The 16,743-nt window shown below is 40.6% G+C and overlaps 2 protein-coding genes across 8 annotated transcripts in view; one reads left to right on the top strand and one right to left on the bottom strand.

Annotated features, from left to right (window-relative positions):
• Positions 1-16,743, bottom strand: part of RBM47 (RNA binding motif protein 47) — a 209,288-nt gene that overhangs the window by 60,347 nt on the left and 132,198 nt on the right. Inside the window, exon 1 of one of the 7 annotated variants that reach the window (XM_054486420.2) lies at positions 3,387-3,409. The exons of the other annotated variants lie outside the window; for them this stretch is intronic. The gene's annotated coding sequence lies outside the window, so the exon portion shown is untranslated. Of the gene's footprint in view, positions 1-3,386; positions 3,410-16,743 lie in introns of those variants that run through there. 7 annotated transcript variants of the gene reach the window in all.
• LOC129035704 (large ribosomal subunit protein eL37-like) lies at positions 9,344-9,637 on the top strand. Its single transcript, XM_054486424.1, is given in 1 exon segment — positions 9,344-9,637. A coding segment is annotated over 1 exon segment (294 nt).

Genomic DNA, 16,743 nt, shown 5'->3' on the forward strand with positions numbered 1-16,743 from the left:
TAATTTTTGTATTTTTAGTAGAGGTGGGGTTTCACCATGTTGGCCAGGCTGGTCTTGAACTCCTGACCTCAGGTAATCCACCTGCCTCTGCTTTCCAAAGTGCCGGGATTACAGCACCTGGTCTAGCCTGCATTCTTATTTACAATTGCATCAGGTTACAAACAGAGGCAATCACAAAATCCTACACTTCAAAACATGTATTCTCTGTATTTGTTTACTTTGTGATTAAAAAGTAAAACACCTCTTTCCTGAAGAATGTTCCTTATTTCAAGAATTGAGTATTCCTAAAATTGGAATAAACCTTAGACATTTTATAATCAGCCAGGAAACTGAAACTTTTCAGGAGCTTGATAAGCTGGCAAGTAACTAAATGAGTTATGTGGAGTCTAAAAATCTTTGAAAAATTTTCTTCTTAAGACCTTGTGGTTCAGTTCTTATTTAAGCCTAGTTACCTGTTCAACATATTATTTTACCACTTTGAAAAGGGAGCTCTTATTTTTTGAAAAATAAAAGTAGATATTCTAAAGAAATTTGAAAGCAATATGGAAGTAATTGAAATCATTCGAAAAAAATCAAACACTAAAACTTTAGCTGCGATGGATCTATAAATACTGGTTACACTATTAATGATTACAGGTGAAATTAGAAACACGAGAACATCTTTAAAAGATCAACTCCAAGGCTGATCAGTTTAGATGGGATGCTAAAATTAGCGAGGAGTATAAGCTCAGGAAAAAGAACAACATAAAATACTAGTGAAGCAAATCGTTTCGACACAATGAGCCTGATTTTCCATGAGCAAATGGTAACTTGGCAAGGCATTCAATTTTGAATTGGTTGCAAGAGTCACTCAATCGTTCAACAATGGCTATTGATCCTACTATGTGTGGCTTTGTTCTAGACCCTGAAGATTGGATGGTGACAGGCAGAGGAGTCCCTGAAGAACAGAACAGCAAGAAAGGGGCGGGGCAGCGGAAGCAGAGGGAGCGAGACAGGCAGGGGTCAGATGGGAGCGTTATAACACCCAGGAGAGGACTTCAAGTTCTCCTTGGTTGATTGGAGGATTCTGAGCAGAGAAGCGCTGTGATCTGCTTTTCTGTTTTTTAAGATCACTGGTGTGCAGCCGGGTGCATTGGCTCATGCCTGTAATCCCAGCTACTCGGGAAGCTGAGACAGGAGAATTGCTTGAACCCGGGAGTCAGAGGTTGCAGTGAGCTGAGATTGTGCCACTGCACTCCAGCCTGGGTGACAGAGCAAGACTCCATCTCAAAAGAACAAAAATACAATACAATACAGTACAATACAATACAATACAGTACAGTACAATACAATATCACTTTTTAATCAACCAATAAAATTAGCTAAAATACTTAATAGTAATTAAGTGTCACACTTCAGTAAGACAAGTATGAAAGCATCAAAACCCTTCTAAAACAGAAATTGCATAGTGTATTTGAAGAGCCTGGAAATGTTTCTTCTTTTTACTTAGCAATGATGTTATTATAAATCTATCCTTAAGAAATAAGAAAAAAATCATGTTTACATCCAAAGATATTTATCTCAGAATTCTTTATAATACATTGAGAAACAATCCTTATAGGAACGGTTAAATAAATGGTGACACACCAGCCACTATAAATTACATTTATGAAGAATTTAATGTCATGAGTAAAGGTTCACAATATGTGAGCTTAAGAAAAAAGAGAGTAGAGAAAACTTTATGTAGGGTGCAATTTCTACTGATATTATAGTAATCAAATGTAGAAAAATATAACAAAATATTGACAGTGGTTGTCTCTGGATAGTAAGAATATGAATATGGGTGACTAAAATACATATATAATACATGTATGTTAAATATCTGTAACATATATGACTTTGATCAGCAAAATTTTAATGATTCGATAAAACGAACCTATTTGTTCTGTCCCTCATTCTCTCCATTTCGACCCATCATTACATTCTGCCAATTCTTTTCTTTTCCTTTCTTCCTGATTTAGTTCAGCACTAACCATGCACAACCTCCCACCCCCAGCTGTTGGGTTTCCTAGCTGACACCTTTCCCTGCTAACCATCCTGAAAGCAGTAGGAAGAACCATTTTCCTTAGGTATGGTTGGGATCATGTTACTCCCATGAAGGGAATTTGAGGTGATCCTTGGTCATCCATAACATTGCAGGCTTTTGATCATGAGCTGCAAATCTCTGGTTAACTTATGATTACAAATCACTGCATAATTTCCCTTTGTTCCCTTCAACCTCAACAGATACACACCTACACACAAAATCTCCAAGACCACTTCCTTCCTTCTCTATCTACCAGATTCTTGTTTTCCTTTGTAACTCTCTTCTAGAATCACCTTCCTCCAAAAGGATTTTTTTTTTTATCCAGGTATCTATCTTTCTCAACACAACTTTACTCACTGCCACACCACTTCAGCACTTCTTCTTTTCTAGATATTTGGCAATTGTGTGTTTGTCATTTGGGATCAAATTTGATTCCTGTTTCATCACAACATTGCCTAAACAGCAATGCTTCTGATTCTACATTTGAAAATTAAAGCTTATACACAAAGTTTAAAACTATCTCTTGTTTTTTTTTTTTATTTTTTGTTTTTGTTAAGATTATCTCTTGTAAAAAATGTTTGTTTGCACAGTTGTCATATGTTTGCATGACAAGCTGATTATGGTTCCTTACAAAGTATACCCAAGGTATTTGCTCTCAACCTTTTCTCACCACCCAGTGCACACACACAGAAATTCACTAACATTGGTGCTCAATAATTGTTATGACAAGAATTCCAAACAGTTGGTCAAATGACTTTTTACTTACAACATGGAGCCATAAGTCATAAGATAATTTAATTTATGAAGAATCTTTATGAAATAAAGACTTAAAGCTCAATCTTGTTACCTGTTTGGTGAACAACTCTGGAAAGTCAGGATAAAGGAAAGCTAAGTCGACAGCTGCTGTATCTAAGCAGTAAGAATATGCAGATGGGACCCTCTTCTGTTCTCCTACCATGTTTGTTCCAGGATTCCAATTTGAAATCTGTATGTGCCCCTTGACACCTCAATGCTTTGTCAAGCACCTCATTTCTCTGGCTTTAGTTTTATAGACAAAGAAACCAAATAAATGGTGATGCAGCAGCTTATCACAGTATGTTTTTAGAAACACCAATGCTAAAATTACCAGTCCCCAAGTGTCAGGTGAAATTACTATAAGAATTAAGTGAGAATTACTTTGATCTAAAGTATTAATGAAAACAGTAGTGTCAGTCATGATTCTGGATAATTACTCAACTAGACAATTTTAAAAATTGGGGCAACACATTAATATGAGACTATACTGTTATAAAGAGAAAATAGGCCAGGTAGGGTGGCTCACTCATGTAATCCTAGCATTTTGGGAGGCCGAGGTGGGCGGATTGCTTGAGTCCAGGAGTTTGAGACCAGCCTGGGCAACATGGCAAAAGCCCATCTGTAAAAAAAAAAAAAATACAAACATTAGCTAGGCATGGTGGCGTGCGCCTGTAGTCCCAATTACTTGGGGGTCTGAGGTGGGAGAACTGCTTGAGCCCGGAAGGTCCAACTGTAGTGAGCCATGTTTGAGCCACTGCATTCTGGCCTGGACAACAGAGCAAAACCCTGTTTCAAAAAAAAAAAAAAAAAAAAAGAGCTTAGTGTGAAGAGTTTAGAAACTAAATACAGTAGCTAAGGAAGAAACTGATTATTTATCTGAATTTCAAATTGAACAAAATATTGGCCCCAATCTATCTTCCTTTTTCCAAGAACTGAGCATTAAATGGAATTTTAAAACATTTATTAAAACAAAATCAAAGACAAACTACAATTAGGAGTGTGTCATTAAAGAGTCAATTTCCTTAATATGCCAGAGTGCTTCTGTATCAACAAAAAAATACAACACAATACATATGAGCAAAGATATGAGCAAAGATATGAGCAGGCAGTTTGCAGAAAAACAAAATTCTTTGATGAATAAACATGAAAATAGTTCAACTTTATTCAAATCAAACTTTGTCTGATTAAAATAGATAGAAATCGAAACAGTGAGTCCTACTATATCAGCAAAAATTTTAAAATTTGGGCTGGGTGCGGTGGCTCATGCCTGTAATCCCAGTACTTTGGGAAGCCAAGGTGGGTGGGTGACTTGAGGCCAGGAGTTTGAGACCAGACTGGTCAATATGGTGAAACCCCATCACAGATTTAAATGGAAGTTGTAATATCTTACCCCCAGTAGAGGATCTTTAGAGGAAATGGGGTGAGGGTTGGGTAGAGGGCACATGGATTGAGAAACCTTGACTGTGATTTCCATAAATTTAGAAGTTCAGGCAGAAGGACTTCCCCCATGTAACTATGATTCAACAGAGCCCATGTCCTGTTTAATAACAAAGGCATTTATGCAACATTTATTCTATGTCTCTGGGTAATTTATATGTTGCTTGATCTTGGTAATGTGCAAACATTTTTAGCCAGTTCTTAACTGTCAGGTGATCTCTGATTGTTGCTGTTTTCTATAGTTGTTGTCTAGACACTCACAAGGATTCAGGTTTATTTTGGATCCTGAAGTCAAGGCAAGTATTTCTTTAAGGCTCACTTAAACTGGAAGAGTCCTAAGATTTCAGTAGCCACAAAAAATTATTCTCTGTGCTCCCCCAAGAAGGACAGACACAATGAGCAACCTTAGGATGGTCAAGGGTCATCTGTTAGCTCTTTTAGACTCAGTGGAGCCTTCACTGGGGATTGGCAGATGGAACCGAAAGCAACAAAAAAGACCCCAAAGGAATCAGGGTCTTGGGAACTGAGATTTTCCTCAAGGACTCCTCCATCTGATAATGTTGGTAATTTCAGCTCCACATCATCATTTCTTTTCTTTTCTTTCCTTGTCTTTTTTTAAAGATGGAGTGTCACTCGGTCACCCAGGCTGGAGTGCAGTGGCGCGATCTCAGCTCACTGCAAACTCCACCTCCCGGGTTCAAGTGATTCTCCTGCCTCCTGAGTAGTTGGGTCTACAGGTGCACACCACCATGCCCAGCTAATTTTTGTATTGTTTAGTAGAGACAGGGTTTCACCTTGTTAGTCAGGCTGGTCTTGAACTCCTGACCTCAAGTGATCCACCCGCCTTGGCCTCCCAAAGTGTTGGGATAACAGGCGTCAGCCCCCATGCCTGGCCTCATCATTTCTTTTTTTTGTCAAAAACCAGACAGTCAACTGTGCTCACCTTTCACCCCTCTTTGCTCACCTTTCACGTCCTGGCATAACACTTCGTAAGCATAGCTACACAAAGAATAAGAATGGCAAGCCCCAAGTATGAAGAGATAAATCAAATTTAATTGTTATTAAAATATTATTGATTATTCACACTATATTTAGTCTTCCAAAAAAAATTAATCTACTTGGATAAAATTCATGTTGATGGATATACCAAAGAAAGCTGGTTATCAATTTATACGCTAATGAATTTTTCTCACTTTTCCCCTATGTATAGCCTAGTATTTTGTAATTTCCCTGCACCTACAGGGCCAGAGGAGGGAAAAACGGAATGCGCATCCTTTCTGTTCTTTAGTGAAGCTTTTGATGAAAGGGATTAATAAGAGTTAGGGGTGAGGGAAAGAAAGAAAGAGAAAGAGAGGCTGGGTGTGGTGGCTCACACCTGTAATCCCAGCACTTTGGGAGGCCAAGGCAGGTGGATCACCTGAGATCAGGAGTTCAAGACCAGCCTGGCCAACATGGTGAAACCCGGTCTCTACTACAAAATTAGCCAGCGTGGTGGTGCGCACCAGTAATCCCCACTACTCAGCAGGCTGAGGCACGAGAATCACTTGAACCCAGGAGGCAGAGGCTGCAGTGAGCAGAGGTTGCAGTGAACTGAGATTGTACAACTGCACTCCTGCCTAGGTGACAGAGCGAGACTCTGTCTCAAAAGAAAAAAAAAAGGGTGGGGGGGAAGGGGGAGAACTTGAGATGCTATAAAATGAAAATTAGAACTTTTCAGTGAGTACCATTTTCATAATTTATGGTACTTCCACCCCGAGCATGTCTCAAATTTGTTTAGGAAAATATTTTCTTCTCATACCATCATTTGTTCTCATATCATCATTGTAATATGGGTGGATGATCAAATAAGCAAGGCCTGCAATTGGTCTGAGAAAAGAGCTCATTTGAAATAACATCCTGGGCTTTGTAACCGCAGTGAGAAGTGTATCTCACAGCACCTGGTAGCAAATGCAGGTGAGGTCTACCCTGGTAGTACATACAGGGGAGTTCATAGATGGTTGGCAAAGAGGTACAAACTAATGGAAACACAACAACAAGCTCTGTAGCTACTTTACATGGAGTTGACTCAGCAAAGGCCCATCTGATCTAACAACAACAACCAGATTAGAATAGTTAATCTTTATTGAACAGTTGTTATCACCAGTTCTGGGTGCTTCACATATGCTATTTCATTTAATCCTCACAACAACCCTATGAGGTACTAATTACCTTTCTGCTGTTTTGCAGATCTGGAAACTGAGGCTTACAAAGATTAAGTAAGTGTTCAAAGTCCCACAACTATTAGGTGGCAGATGCGGAATTCACATCCAGGTTCCCAGACCCCAGAGCCCAAGTTTTTGCCCCAGAATCACAATGCTATATGGACTGCACCATAATGAAAGAGCTGTGTGTCAATTTTACTCTGTATAGCCCCCTCATGTATTCAGTTGCCCTGTAACTCTGTCCCCAAAGCAGAAAGTTCGCATGCCCTGACTGTTTCAGCATTGGTCATTCATACTCACAAACTGCCCTGTAAAATGGAGCTTGGGGGAATGGAGACAACAGTTAAAATACAGTAAACGATCTAAGCTTTCAGTTTAAGAAGCCAGGAAAAAGAAGAGCAAAATAAATCTGAAACAGATTAAGGAAGGAAATAATAACGATTTAGGTGGGAATAAAGCAAATACGGACTATAAAAACAAAATAAAAGTTAATAAAACCAAAAGTTGGTTCTTTGAAAAGAGCAACAACATTGACAAACCACTAGCTAGAATGACAAAGAAATGAAAAGGCTCAACTTACTAAACTCAGGGATAAGAGAAGAGACATCACTACTGATCTTCTAGAAATAAAAAGGATAGCAAAGAAATACTATGAACAATTATATGCCAGCAAATTAGATAACCTACATGTAGAGGAGAAATTCCTAGAAAGATGCAAAGGGCCAACACAGACTCAAGAAGAAATAGAATATCTGAATAGACTTATAAGTAAACACGCTGAATTTGTAACATAAAAATTTTCCACAAAGAAAAGCCCAAGAACAGATGACTTCTCTGGAGGATTCTATCAAATGTTTTCAAGTCTAATTACCACCAATCCTTCACAAATTCTTCCAAAAAATAGAAGAGACTAGAACACTTCCCATTGAGGCCAGTATTACATGCATAGAAAATACAGACAAAGATATAAGAAAACGACAAATCAATATGTCTTATGCATATGGACTTTTAAAAAATACACAACTATAATACTAATAAACTGAATTCAGCAACATGACCAAGTCTGATTTATCCCAGAAATGCAAGATAGCTTAACAGATGAAAATCAATCAATGCACTACACCATATCAACAAAAGACAAAAACTACACACAATAATCTGAATAGCTGCCAGAAAAGCATTTGATACAATGCACCAACCTTTCATAACTAAAACACAACATATTAAAGCAGAAGGGAACTTCTTCAATCTGATAAATAACATCTACAAAAAACCCGTGACTAATACACTTAATGTGAAAAAGACTGAATGCTCTCCCCATGAAGAACAGCAACAAGGATGTGCACTCTCACAACTTCTATATGCAACATTGTACTTGTTTCTAGCCAGGATAATTAGGACAAAAAAAAAGAAAAGCAAGAAAGAAAGAGGATCCACATAGGAAAGGAAGAAATAAAACTATGTTCATAGATGACATAGTCAATTATATGCAAACAACCTAACGAATCCATTAAAAATTATTACAACTAACAATCAAGTTCAACAAGGTTGCAGGACATAAAAGCAATATAGAAAAATCAATTATAAATTTCTATCCACTAGCAATGAACAAACTAAAATATAAAATTAACAAAGCAATTTCATCTACAATAGCATCAAAAATAATACAAGTGTTAAAACTACAAAACATTGTTCAAAGAAATCAAAGATCTAGGCCATCTATTAAAAATACAGAAATTAGCCGGGCGTGGTGGCGCCTGGCAGAGACACAAGAATCACTTGAACCCGGGAGGTGGAGGTTGCAGTGAGGAGAGATAGCGCCACTGCACTCCACCCTGACAAGACTCCATCTCAAAAAAAAAAAGAGAAAAAAAAAATCTAAATAAATGGAAAGACACTGCTTGTTCATGAATAGAAGACTTAACACTGCTAAAATGACAATACTCCTCGATCTGATCTACAGAGTCAACACAATATTCCCATCAAAATTTCAGCTAGTTTCTGGGAAAAAAATTGATAAATGGATCCTAAAATTCCTATAGAAATTCAAGGGGCCCAGAATAGCCAAAACAAACTTGAAAAAGAAGAACAAAGCTCAAGGACTCACTCTTCCAGGTTTCAAAATTTGCTACAAAGCTACAGTAAACAAGACAGTGTATAGGATGCGGAAATCTTAGGGGAAAACCATAAGGTGCGGGGAGGGTGGGCAGCGTGGTACTGGCATAAGGATGGCCATAGGACAATGGATTCGAAATGAGAGTTCAGGGGAAAAAACCCAAAACATGTATCTGTGGTCAATCGATTCTGGACAAGGGTGCCAAGACTATTTGATGGGAATAGTCTTTTGAAGAAATTATGCTTTAATAACTAGATATCCACAATGCAAAAGAATAAAGTTGGACCCCTAATTCATATCATATACAAAAATTAAATCATTATAGATCAACCACCTCATAAGAGCTAAAACTGTAAAACTCTTGGAAGAAAACATGGGTATAAATCTTCATGACCTTAGCTCAGGTAGGCGGCAGCCTTTTAGATATGATACCTTTCAAATATGATAAACACAAGCAATAAAAGAAAAAATAATGAAATTGTCCTTTGTCAAAATGGAAAGCTTTGTTTCTCAAAGGACACCATTAAGAAAGGAAAGACAACTTACAAAATGAGAGAAAATATTTGCAGACTGTATATTTGATAATAGCCTTGTATCTAGAATATATAAAGGACTCCTACAACTCAATAATGAATAAGAAAAATAACCCAACTTAAAGATAGGTAAAGAGTCTGAACAGACATTTCTCTAAAGCTACACACACTCTTTGGTCTCAGCTGCAGAAGCCAAATGACAAAGGGAACATCATCGTCTGGAAAGCATCGCAATAAGATGCACACGATGTGCCACCGCTGTGGCTCTAAAGCCTACCACCTTCAGAAGTCAACCTGTGGCAAATGTGGCTACATTGCCAAGTGCAAGAGAAAGTGTAACTGAAGTATCAAGGCTAAAAGTTGAAACACCACCAGGATTGATCATATGGGGCGCCTAAAAATTGCATACTGCAGATTCAGGCATGGATTCTGTGAAAGAACAACACATAAACCCAAGAAGGCAGCTATTGCAACATCCAGCTTATCTTAAGAATTTCAGTGATTAGTCATGCCATAAAGGTGCTGGTTTAAAATCTCAACCTGAAGAAAAAAAAAAAAAAAAAGGCTAGGCACGGTGGCTCATGCCTGTAATCCCAGCACTTTGGGAGGCAGAGATAGGCAGATCACTTGAGCTCAGGAGTTCGAGACCAGCCTGGGCAACATGGCGAAACCTCATCTCTATGAAAAATACAAAAACATAGCCAGGCCTGGGGACATGCGCCTGTAGTTCCAGCTACTTCGGAGGCTGAGGTGGGAGAATCACTTGAACCCTGGAGGTTGAGGCTGCAGTGATTGTGCCACTGCACTCCAGCCTGGGTGACAGAGCGAGACCCTGTGTCCAAAAAAAAAAGTAAAGAAAAAAATAATGAAGTCACACTTTGCGAGAGTGGGAGAAGTATGGCACACGCTGCCACTTATTACCCTCCACTTCAGAAGGGCACATTTCAAAGGCTCCTGTGACACCTCTCCTGTTGCGATCATTGTTTCCAAGGTATAAAGCTCAGGCACGCAGCTGTGGATGCCATGATGTCCATGTTCCATGTTCTCCCCTAATTTCACTTCAGACTAGAACCTTATCACTAAAAACCTCACCATGCAGAATTATCTTACAGAGAAGTTTCTTTAGCACACAATTTTTATGTCCCAATGGCTGCCTGGTTTTGTGTCCCAGCTCTTTGTTCTCACAGTAAATAGCTTTCCAAGAAAATGCTTTCCTGGTCCCTGTTCACTCAGCACTCCCACCGTGACCTGTCCCTGATGGTGTGTGTGTGTGTGTGTGTGTACGCGCATGCATATGAGTGTGCAGTGTGATGAGGGTGGGAATCAGGGGGCTGGAGCATTGCTTAACTGAGCAATGCATAATTAGCCTCCCTTCCCAGCCTCAGCAGGCAGCAACTCCCCTGCATCTTCCCCTTCCGCTTCCCCTCCTCCATCACCCTCATTATCTCAATGTTGCTTTCCAATATTCCCAAGCAACCAAGCTAAACAAAGCAAACATTAAGCAAAGGAGACAGAAAGAAAACAGGCTTTGGAGTGTGGCACAGAGAAGCTCAAAAACTAGCCCTGTCACTTTCCACTTAGGAACCTCAGGCAAGCCTACAATGTCAACTTTGTCAAATGAAGATCACACAATACCCAGTTTTAAGAAATATTTATAGGATTCCCGCTATGAGCTGGGTGCCGAGGTTACAACCTGAATGACACATAGACTGTCATTGAAAAACTCGTAGTGTAGTAGCAGATATAGAAATGCAAACAAATTCCAATGCAGTGTGACAAAGGCCATGACAGGTGGTATTAAGGAGGTGGGAGGGATTAATTCTCTTCATGGTTGAGAAGGAGGAAGAAGGCATTCTGGGGTGAATGTAAGACTTCAGTAAGACAATGTGTCCACAGAACACTTGGCACACGGTAAGTCCTCAAAGAATGTGAAGTTCTTTCTTCACAAAGAGCCCTAGGGATGCAGAAAATAAAATTTATATGTTTTGGCCAGGCACGGTGGCTCACACCTGTAATCACAGCACTTTGGGAGGCCGAGGCAGGCAGATCACCTGAGGTCAGGAGTTCGAGACCAGCCTGGCCAACATGGTGAAACCCTGTCTCTACTAAACATAAAAAAATTAGCCAGGCGTGGTGGTGGGCACATGTAATCCCAGCTACTTGGGAGGCTGAGGCAGGAGAACTGCTTGAACCTGGGAGGTGGAGGTTGCAGTGGCTGGCACTGCACTCCAGCCTGGGTGACAGAGTGAGACCCTATCTCAAAAAAGAAAAAAAAAAAAAATTAGATGGGCATGGTGATGCATGCCTGTAATCCCAGCTACTCCGGAGGTTGAGGCACGAGAGTTGCTTGTGAGTCAAGATAGGAGGCAGAGGTTGCAGTGAGCCAAGATAGCACCACTGCACTCCAGCCTGGGCAACAGAGTGAGACCCTGTCTCAAAAAGAAAGGATATTAATTATAATAAATTTATTGTATAACAAACTAATGTTGATGTCTTAGGGTTAATATTGTGAATTTCAACTGATAATTCTAACTTTGCCAAAGAGCAATGGTCAGAAATCCTTGATTCTTCCTTCAATAGACACATATTTATTGACCCCCTTTTATGTGATACCAGGTAACAGAGACACAAAATTGAACTTACAACAAGTTTACAGATGAATCGGAAAGACAAAACAAGTTCTCAATAATTATAATACACGGCAGAATGGCATGTTGCATTTATCCCCCACCTCCCTAGTCATTGCTTCAGAGGTTTTCTTGCTCTTGAAATAAAGCAGTCAGATAATGTTAACATGAGTCCCTTCTGATCAGACCTTTCCTGCACTTCTGTTGCTAATTTCTAGAACTAGATATTTAGAAATGGCTTCCCCTTGGTGAAAACAAGAAATGATAAAGTTTGTCAGTAGAGACAAGTCAAATACTTAGTGTCCTCAGAGCAATATCTTGCTAAATCTACCACTTAACAAGTGGCTTAGGTGTACAGAGATAATCCAGAGAGTCAGTAATCTGTGGGAGGGCAAGGAACAAGGTGTCATTCAGCTTTGGGGGCAACTGAGTCTGTGGGGTAGGATGTGGAGATTCCTAAACCAGAGATCAACAAAGCACCACATCAAGGAGAGGGCTCTCAGGTGTAGCCCATATGTGCTTTCTCCTGCGCACTCACCTTCCCAAGTCTCCCAATGACAGACCCCTCCAAGCCCCAGAAGCCAGGGACAGGTCCAGGTGTGTACCACGAGGGTGAATCAGAGTCCTTTGGGGGAATTTCTCATCCTGCAGATAAGACTGCTATAGGTTTCCCTCAGGAATGGTAGAAAATAAAACCAACACAGAAAACATATAGAGAAAAACGGTCCTGATGACCAAAGCATGTCATGCTGCATGCTTTGGAATTTCCAGTTAGGTAAATATATATGTATAAATGTAATCTGATGCATTCGTTTGTCGATTGATTCCTTAAGCTATTTTTAAAATTTTCTTTATTTTTAGAGGTGGGAGTCTCACTATGTTGCCTAGGCTAGTCTCGAATTCCCCAGCTCAAGCGATCCTCCTGCCTCAGCTTCCTGAGCAGCTGGGACTACAGGCACGCCCCACCATGCCCAGCCCTTAAACTATTTTGGATTAGGTTTCTATTACTTGCAGCCAAAAGGTCTGAATTAACAAAGGGCCTCACCCTGGCTCTTCCTTGGTATATATTACTATGGGGATGGGATGACCAAGGTCCCATAGAAATCTCATCTGATCCACTCTTCCTATTTTTCCAGGTCTCATGAAAAGTTGCCATTTCCCTCCTCAATTTGTTCCCTAAAATTTTACTCAGCCAGGCATGGTGGCTCACGTCTGTAATCTCCTTGGAAGCCTGAGGCAGGTGGATCACTTGAGGCCAGGAGTTGGAGAACAGCTTGGCCAACATGGTGAAACCCCGTCTCTGTTAAAAATACAAAAATTAGCCAGGTGTGGTGGCAGGTGCCTGTGGTCCCAGCTACTTGGGAGGCTGAGGCAGGAGAATCGCTTGAACCCAGGAGGCGGAGGTTGCAGCAAGCCAAGATCACACCACTGCACTCCAGCCTGGGTGACAAGAGTGAAATTTCATCTCAAAAAGGAAAAAAAAAAAAGTTTGGTTTATGACTCGTTCCCTGTACTGAAAAGGACATTTAATAATTTATACAGAGTTTTTGGGATAACAGAAGAGTGGTGCTAATCTAACATTTCTTTGAAGAGGCATGCTAGCATTCAGACTGAAAATTGACGAAGCACATTGTAATCAAAGAGGGCTCCTCCTGGAGGTTCCTTATTTATAACTTCTGAAAAGTGGTCACATTGTGCGCGCGCTCTCTCTCCCTTTCCTCTGTAGTAAAAGCTAACAGAATATCCTCACGTTCATGGAGAGAACCTTTTTCACTGATTATAGCTGATTGCCGCTTACATGCTGCCCTGAAAAGCTCTCTTGCTTGTCGATCTCTTGTCTGTGCCTAATGTCCTGACAGTGTTAACTGAGATGGCTCAAAGGACTAAGAAACAATTGATCATCCCCATCTTTCTATTCCCTTTTATTTCATCTGCCTTCTCCTGGTTTCCTCTGAGAAAAAAGGCAGAGTAAAGAACAAAACCCACAAGGAGGCAACTTGTACAGGAAACTGTGGAAAATCCATAAGACTTTTTGACTAGGGTTGAACCAGATCAGCACCTGTGTTGTGTGGGTTACGCAGTGGCTCACTCACAAATCAAGGCAAGGCTACCAGCAGGAGTGATAGCTTCCAAACTGTCACTTGGTCTAAACTGTTCAGTATCTTGGCTGGAGAACTTAAACACACACACACACACACACACACACACACACACAAAGAGAGAAAAACCTAGAATCTTTGTAGGGTCCTGGGCCGCAATAGTTTTTAAAAGCACCCTCTAACACCACCCCAGCCAGGTGAGTCTAATGTGTAGTCAAGGCTGGAAAAAAAAATCACTTGTCTATGCAGACATTCATATAAACTCTCTATCCAACCATTGCAATTGTTCAGCCAATTTTGGCTATAACCAAAATAGCTACCAACCAAAATGGCTACCTAGGCTACTCTGTTTCCTCTCTACCAGCAGATAACTAGAGCGATCGCTGTTCGAAATTTACAGTGTGTCAGGCTGTACTAAGCACATTACATACGTAATCTCTAATCTTTACAGCCACCCTGGACTGGAAAGTAGTACCATTCCTGCTTTTAGCATAAGAAACAGAAAAATGTCCAGGCACAGTGGCTCACGTCTGTAATCCCAGCACTTTGGGAGGCCAAGGTGGGCGGATCACCTGAGGTCAGGAGTTCGAGACCAGCCTGACCAACATGGTGAAACCCCATCTCTACTAAAAATACAAAAATTAGCCGGGCGTGGTGGCACATGCCCTATAATCCCAGCTACTCAGGAGGCTGAGGCAGGAGAATCACTTGAACCTGGGAGGCGGAGGTTGTGGTGAGCCAAGATCACACCACTGCACTCCAGCCTGGGCAACAAGAGCAAAACTCCATCTCAAAAAAAAAAAAAAAAAGAAAGAAAGAAAGAAATGGAAAAATGGAGCTGTTAAAGAATTTGCCCAAGACAAGGTACAGCAATTAAATGGCACAGCAAGATCTGAATCCCAGCTGGCCTTAACTCCCAAGTTCGACCCCTCTCCACTATAAAGATGGTCCCTCACTTCGGTGTGTCTTTACTTCTGGCTTTACTTTTTTCCGCTTTTGACAAAATCTAAAGTACTTTCAGTTCATATCCTTCTAATATCCTGCCATGTGTACAAACATAGACTATTTAAAAACAAGCAAAGGGCCGGGCATGGTGGCTCACGCCTGTAATCCCAGCACTTTGAGAGGCCAATGTGGAGGATTGCTTGAGCCCAGAAGTTCGAGACCAGCCTGGGCAACATAGTGGGACCCCCTTCTCTTCAAAAAATTAAAAATTAGTTGAGTGTGGTAGTGTGTGGTCTGTAGTTCCAGCTACTCGGGAGTCTGAGGATGGAGGATGGCTTGAGTCCAGGAAGTCAAGGCTGCACTGCAGCCTGGGCAACAAGGTGAGACCCTGTCTCAAATAAAATAATTTTTTTTAAATTTTAAATAAATAAATAAAAATAAAAACTAGCAAAACCCAAAGAAATACTTATAAATTCAAAGTAAGCCTCCCTGGCCAGGCACACTGGCTTTTCCTTGCAGTCCCAGTACTTTAGGAGGCTGAGGCAGAAGGATAGCTTGAACCCAGGAGTTCAAGACCAGCCTGGGCAACATAGGGAGACCCTGTCTCTATAGAAAATTAAAAAAAAAAAAAAAAATTAGTCAGGTGTGGTGGCACATGACTATGGTTCCAGCTACTTGGAAGGCTGAGGCAGGAGGATCACTTAAGCCTGAGAGCCTGGCAGGTCAAGGTTTCAGTGGGCCATGATCACACCACTGCCCTCCAGCCTGGACGACAGAGCAAGACTCTGTCTCAAAAACAAAAACAAAACCAAAGTAAGCCTCCTTTATTTTGCAAATAAAATGTAAGTGCTTGTTTTATATATATATATATATATATAATTCCAGAAAGCAGAGACAAATGTTGAGCGCTGTTAGCAGACCAACTTCAAAATTCTAATGTCCATTTTTAAAATGATCGTACTTCACTGAACAAGCTGGTTCTGCTTAGTTTGATGAATATACAATTGGTTTGGGCCATATAACCAGAGGTGAGCCTTCCAGTAATGCACACTCCAGAATACTGGTTACCTAAAATTGATGCTTCTTTAAATTCCCTTTCCTGAAGATACTTATATTACTGGTAAATTTAAGAATTCCTCTGAGGAATTCTTGAAAAGCAAATTATAGTACAGCATTCTATTAAAAATTGTTAAGTATTGGCCTTGGCCAGGCACGGTGGCTCACACCTGTAATCCCTGCAGGGGGATCACCTGAGGTCAGGAGGTTGAGACCAGCCAGGCCAACATGGGGAAACCCGTCTCTACAAAAAAGACAAAAATTAGCCTGGCATGGTGGTGCTTGCCTGTAGTCCCAACTACTCGGGAGGCTAAGGCACGAGAATCACTTGAACGCAGAAGGTGGAGGCTGCAGTGAGCCAATATTGTGCCATTGCACTCCAGCCTGGGCAACAGAGACAGACTCCATCTCAAAAAAAAAAAAAAAAAATTGTTAAGTATGACAATTGATGTACGATGTACTAGCTTTTGATTGCAAGAAGGTATAAGGCATTTATACATAGTGCCTGAAAATACAAGTTTTCACTTCTAACACAATGTATAAATGTGACTGTGATTTGGTGCCTTTATAAACTGAAGGTGTTACAGCCTGACCAACACGGAGAAACCCTGTCTCTACTAAAAATACAAAATTAGCTGGGCATGGTGGCACATGCCTGTAATCCCAGCTACTTGGGAGGCTGAGGCAGGAGAATGGCTTGAACCTGGGAGGCAGAGGTTGCGGTGAGCCAAGATCGCACCATTGCACTCCAGCCTGGGCAACAAGAGCGAAACTCCGTCTCAAAAATAAATAAATAAATAAATAAATAAATAAAAGAAGACTTAGCTGAATGGAAAGGGGAGTGATAGATGGCACAATGTAGCAAAACC

Source organism: Pongo pygmaeus, chromosome 3, assembly GCF_028885625.2.
Source record: "Pongo pygmaeus isolate AG05252 chromosome 3, NHGRI_mPonPyg2-v2.0_pri, whole genome shotgun sequence".
Classification (NCBI taxonomy): Eukaryota; Metazoa; Chordata; class Mammalia; order Primates; family Hominidae; genus Pongo; species Pongo pygmaeus.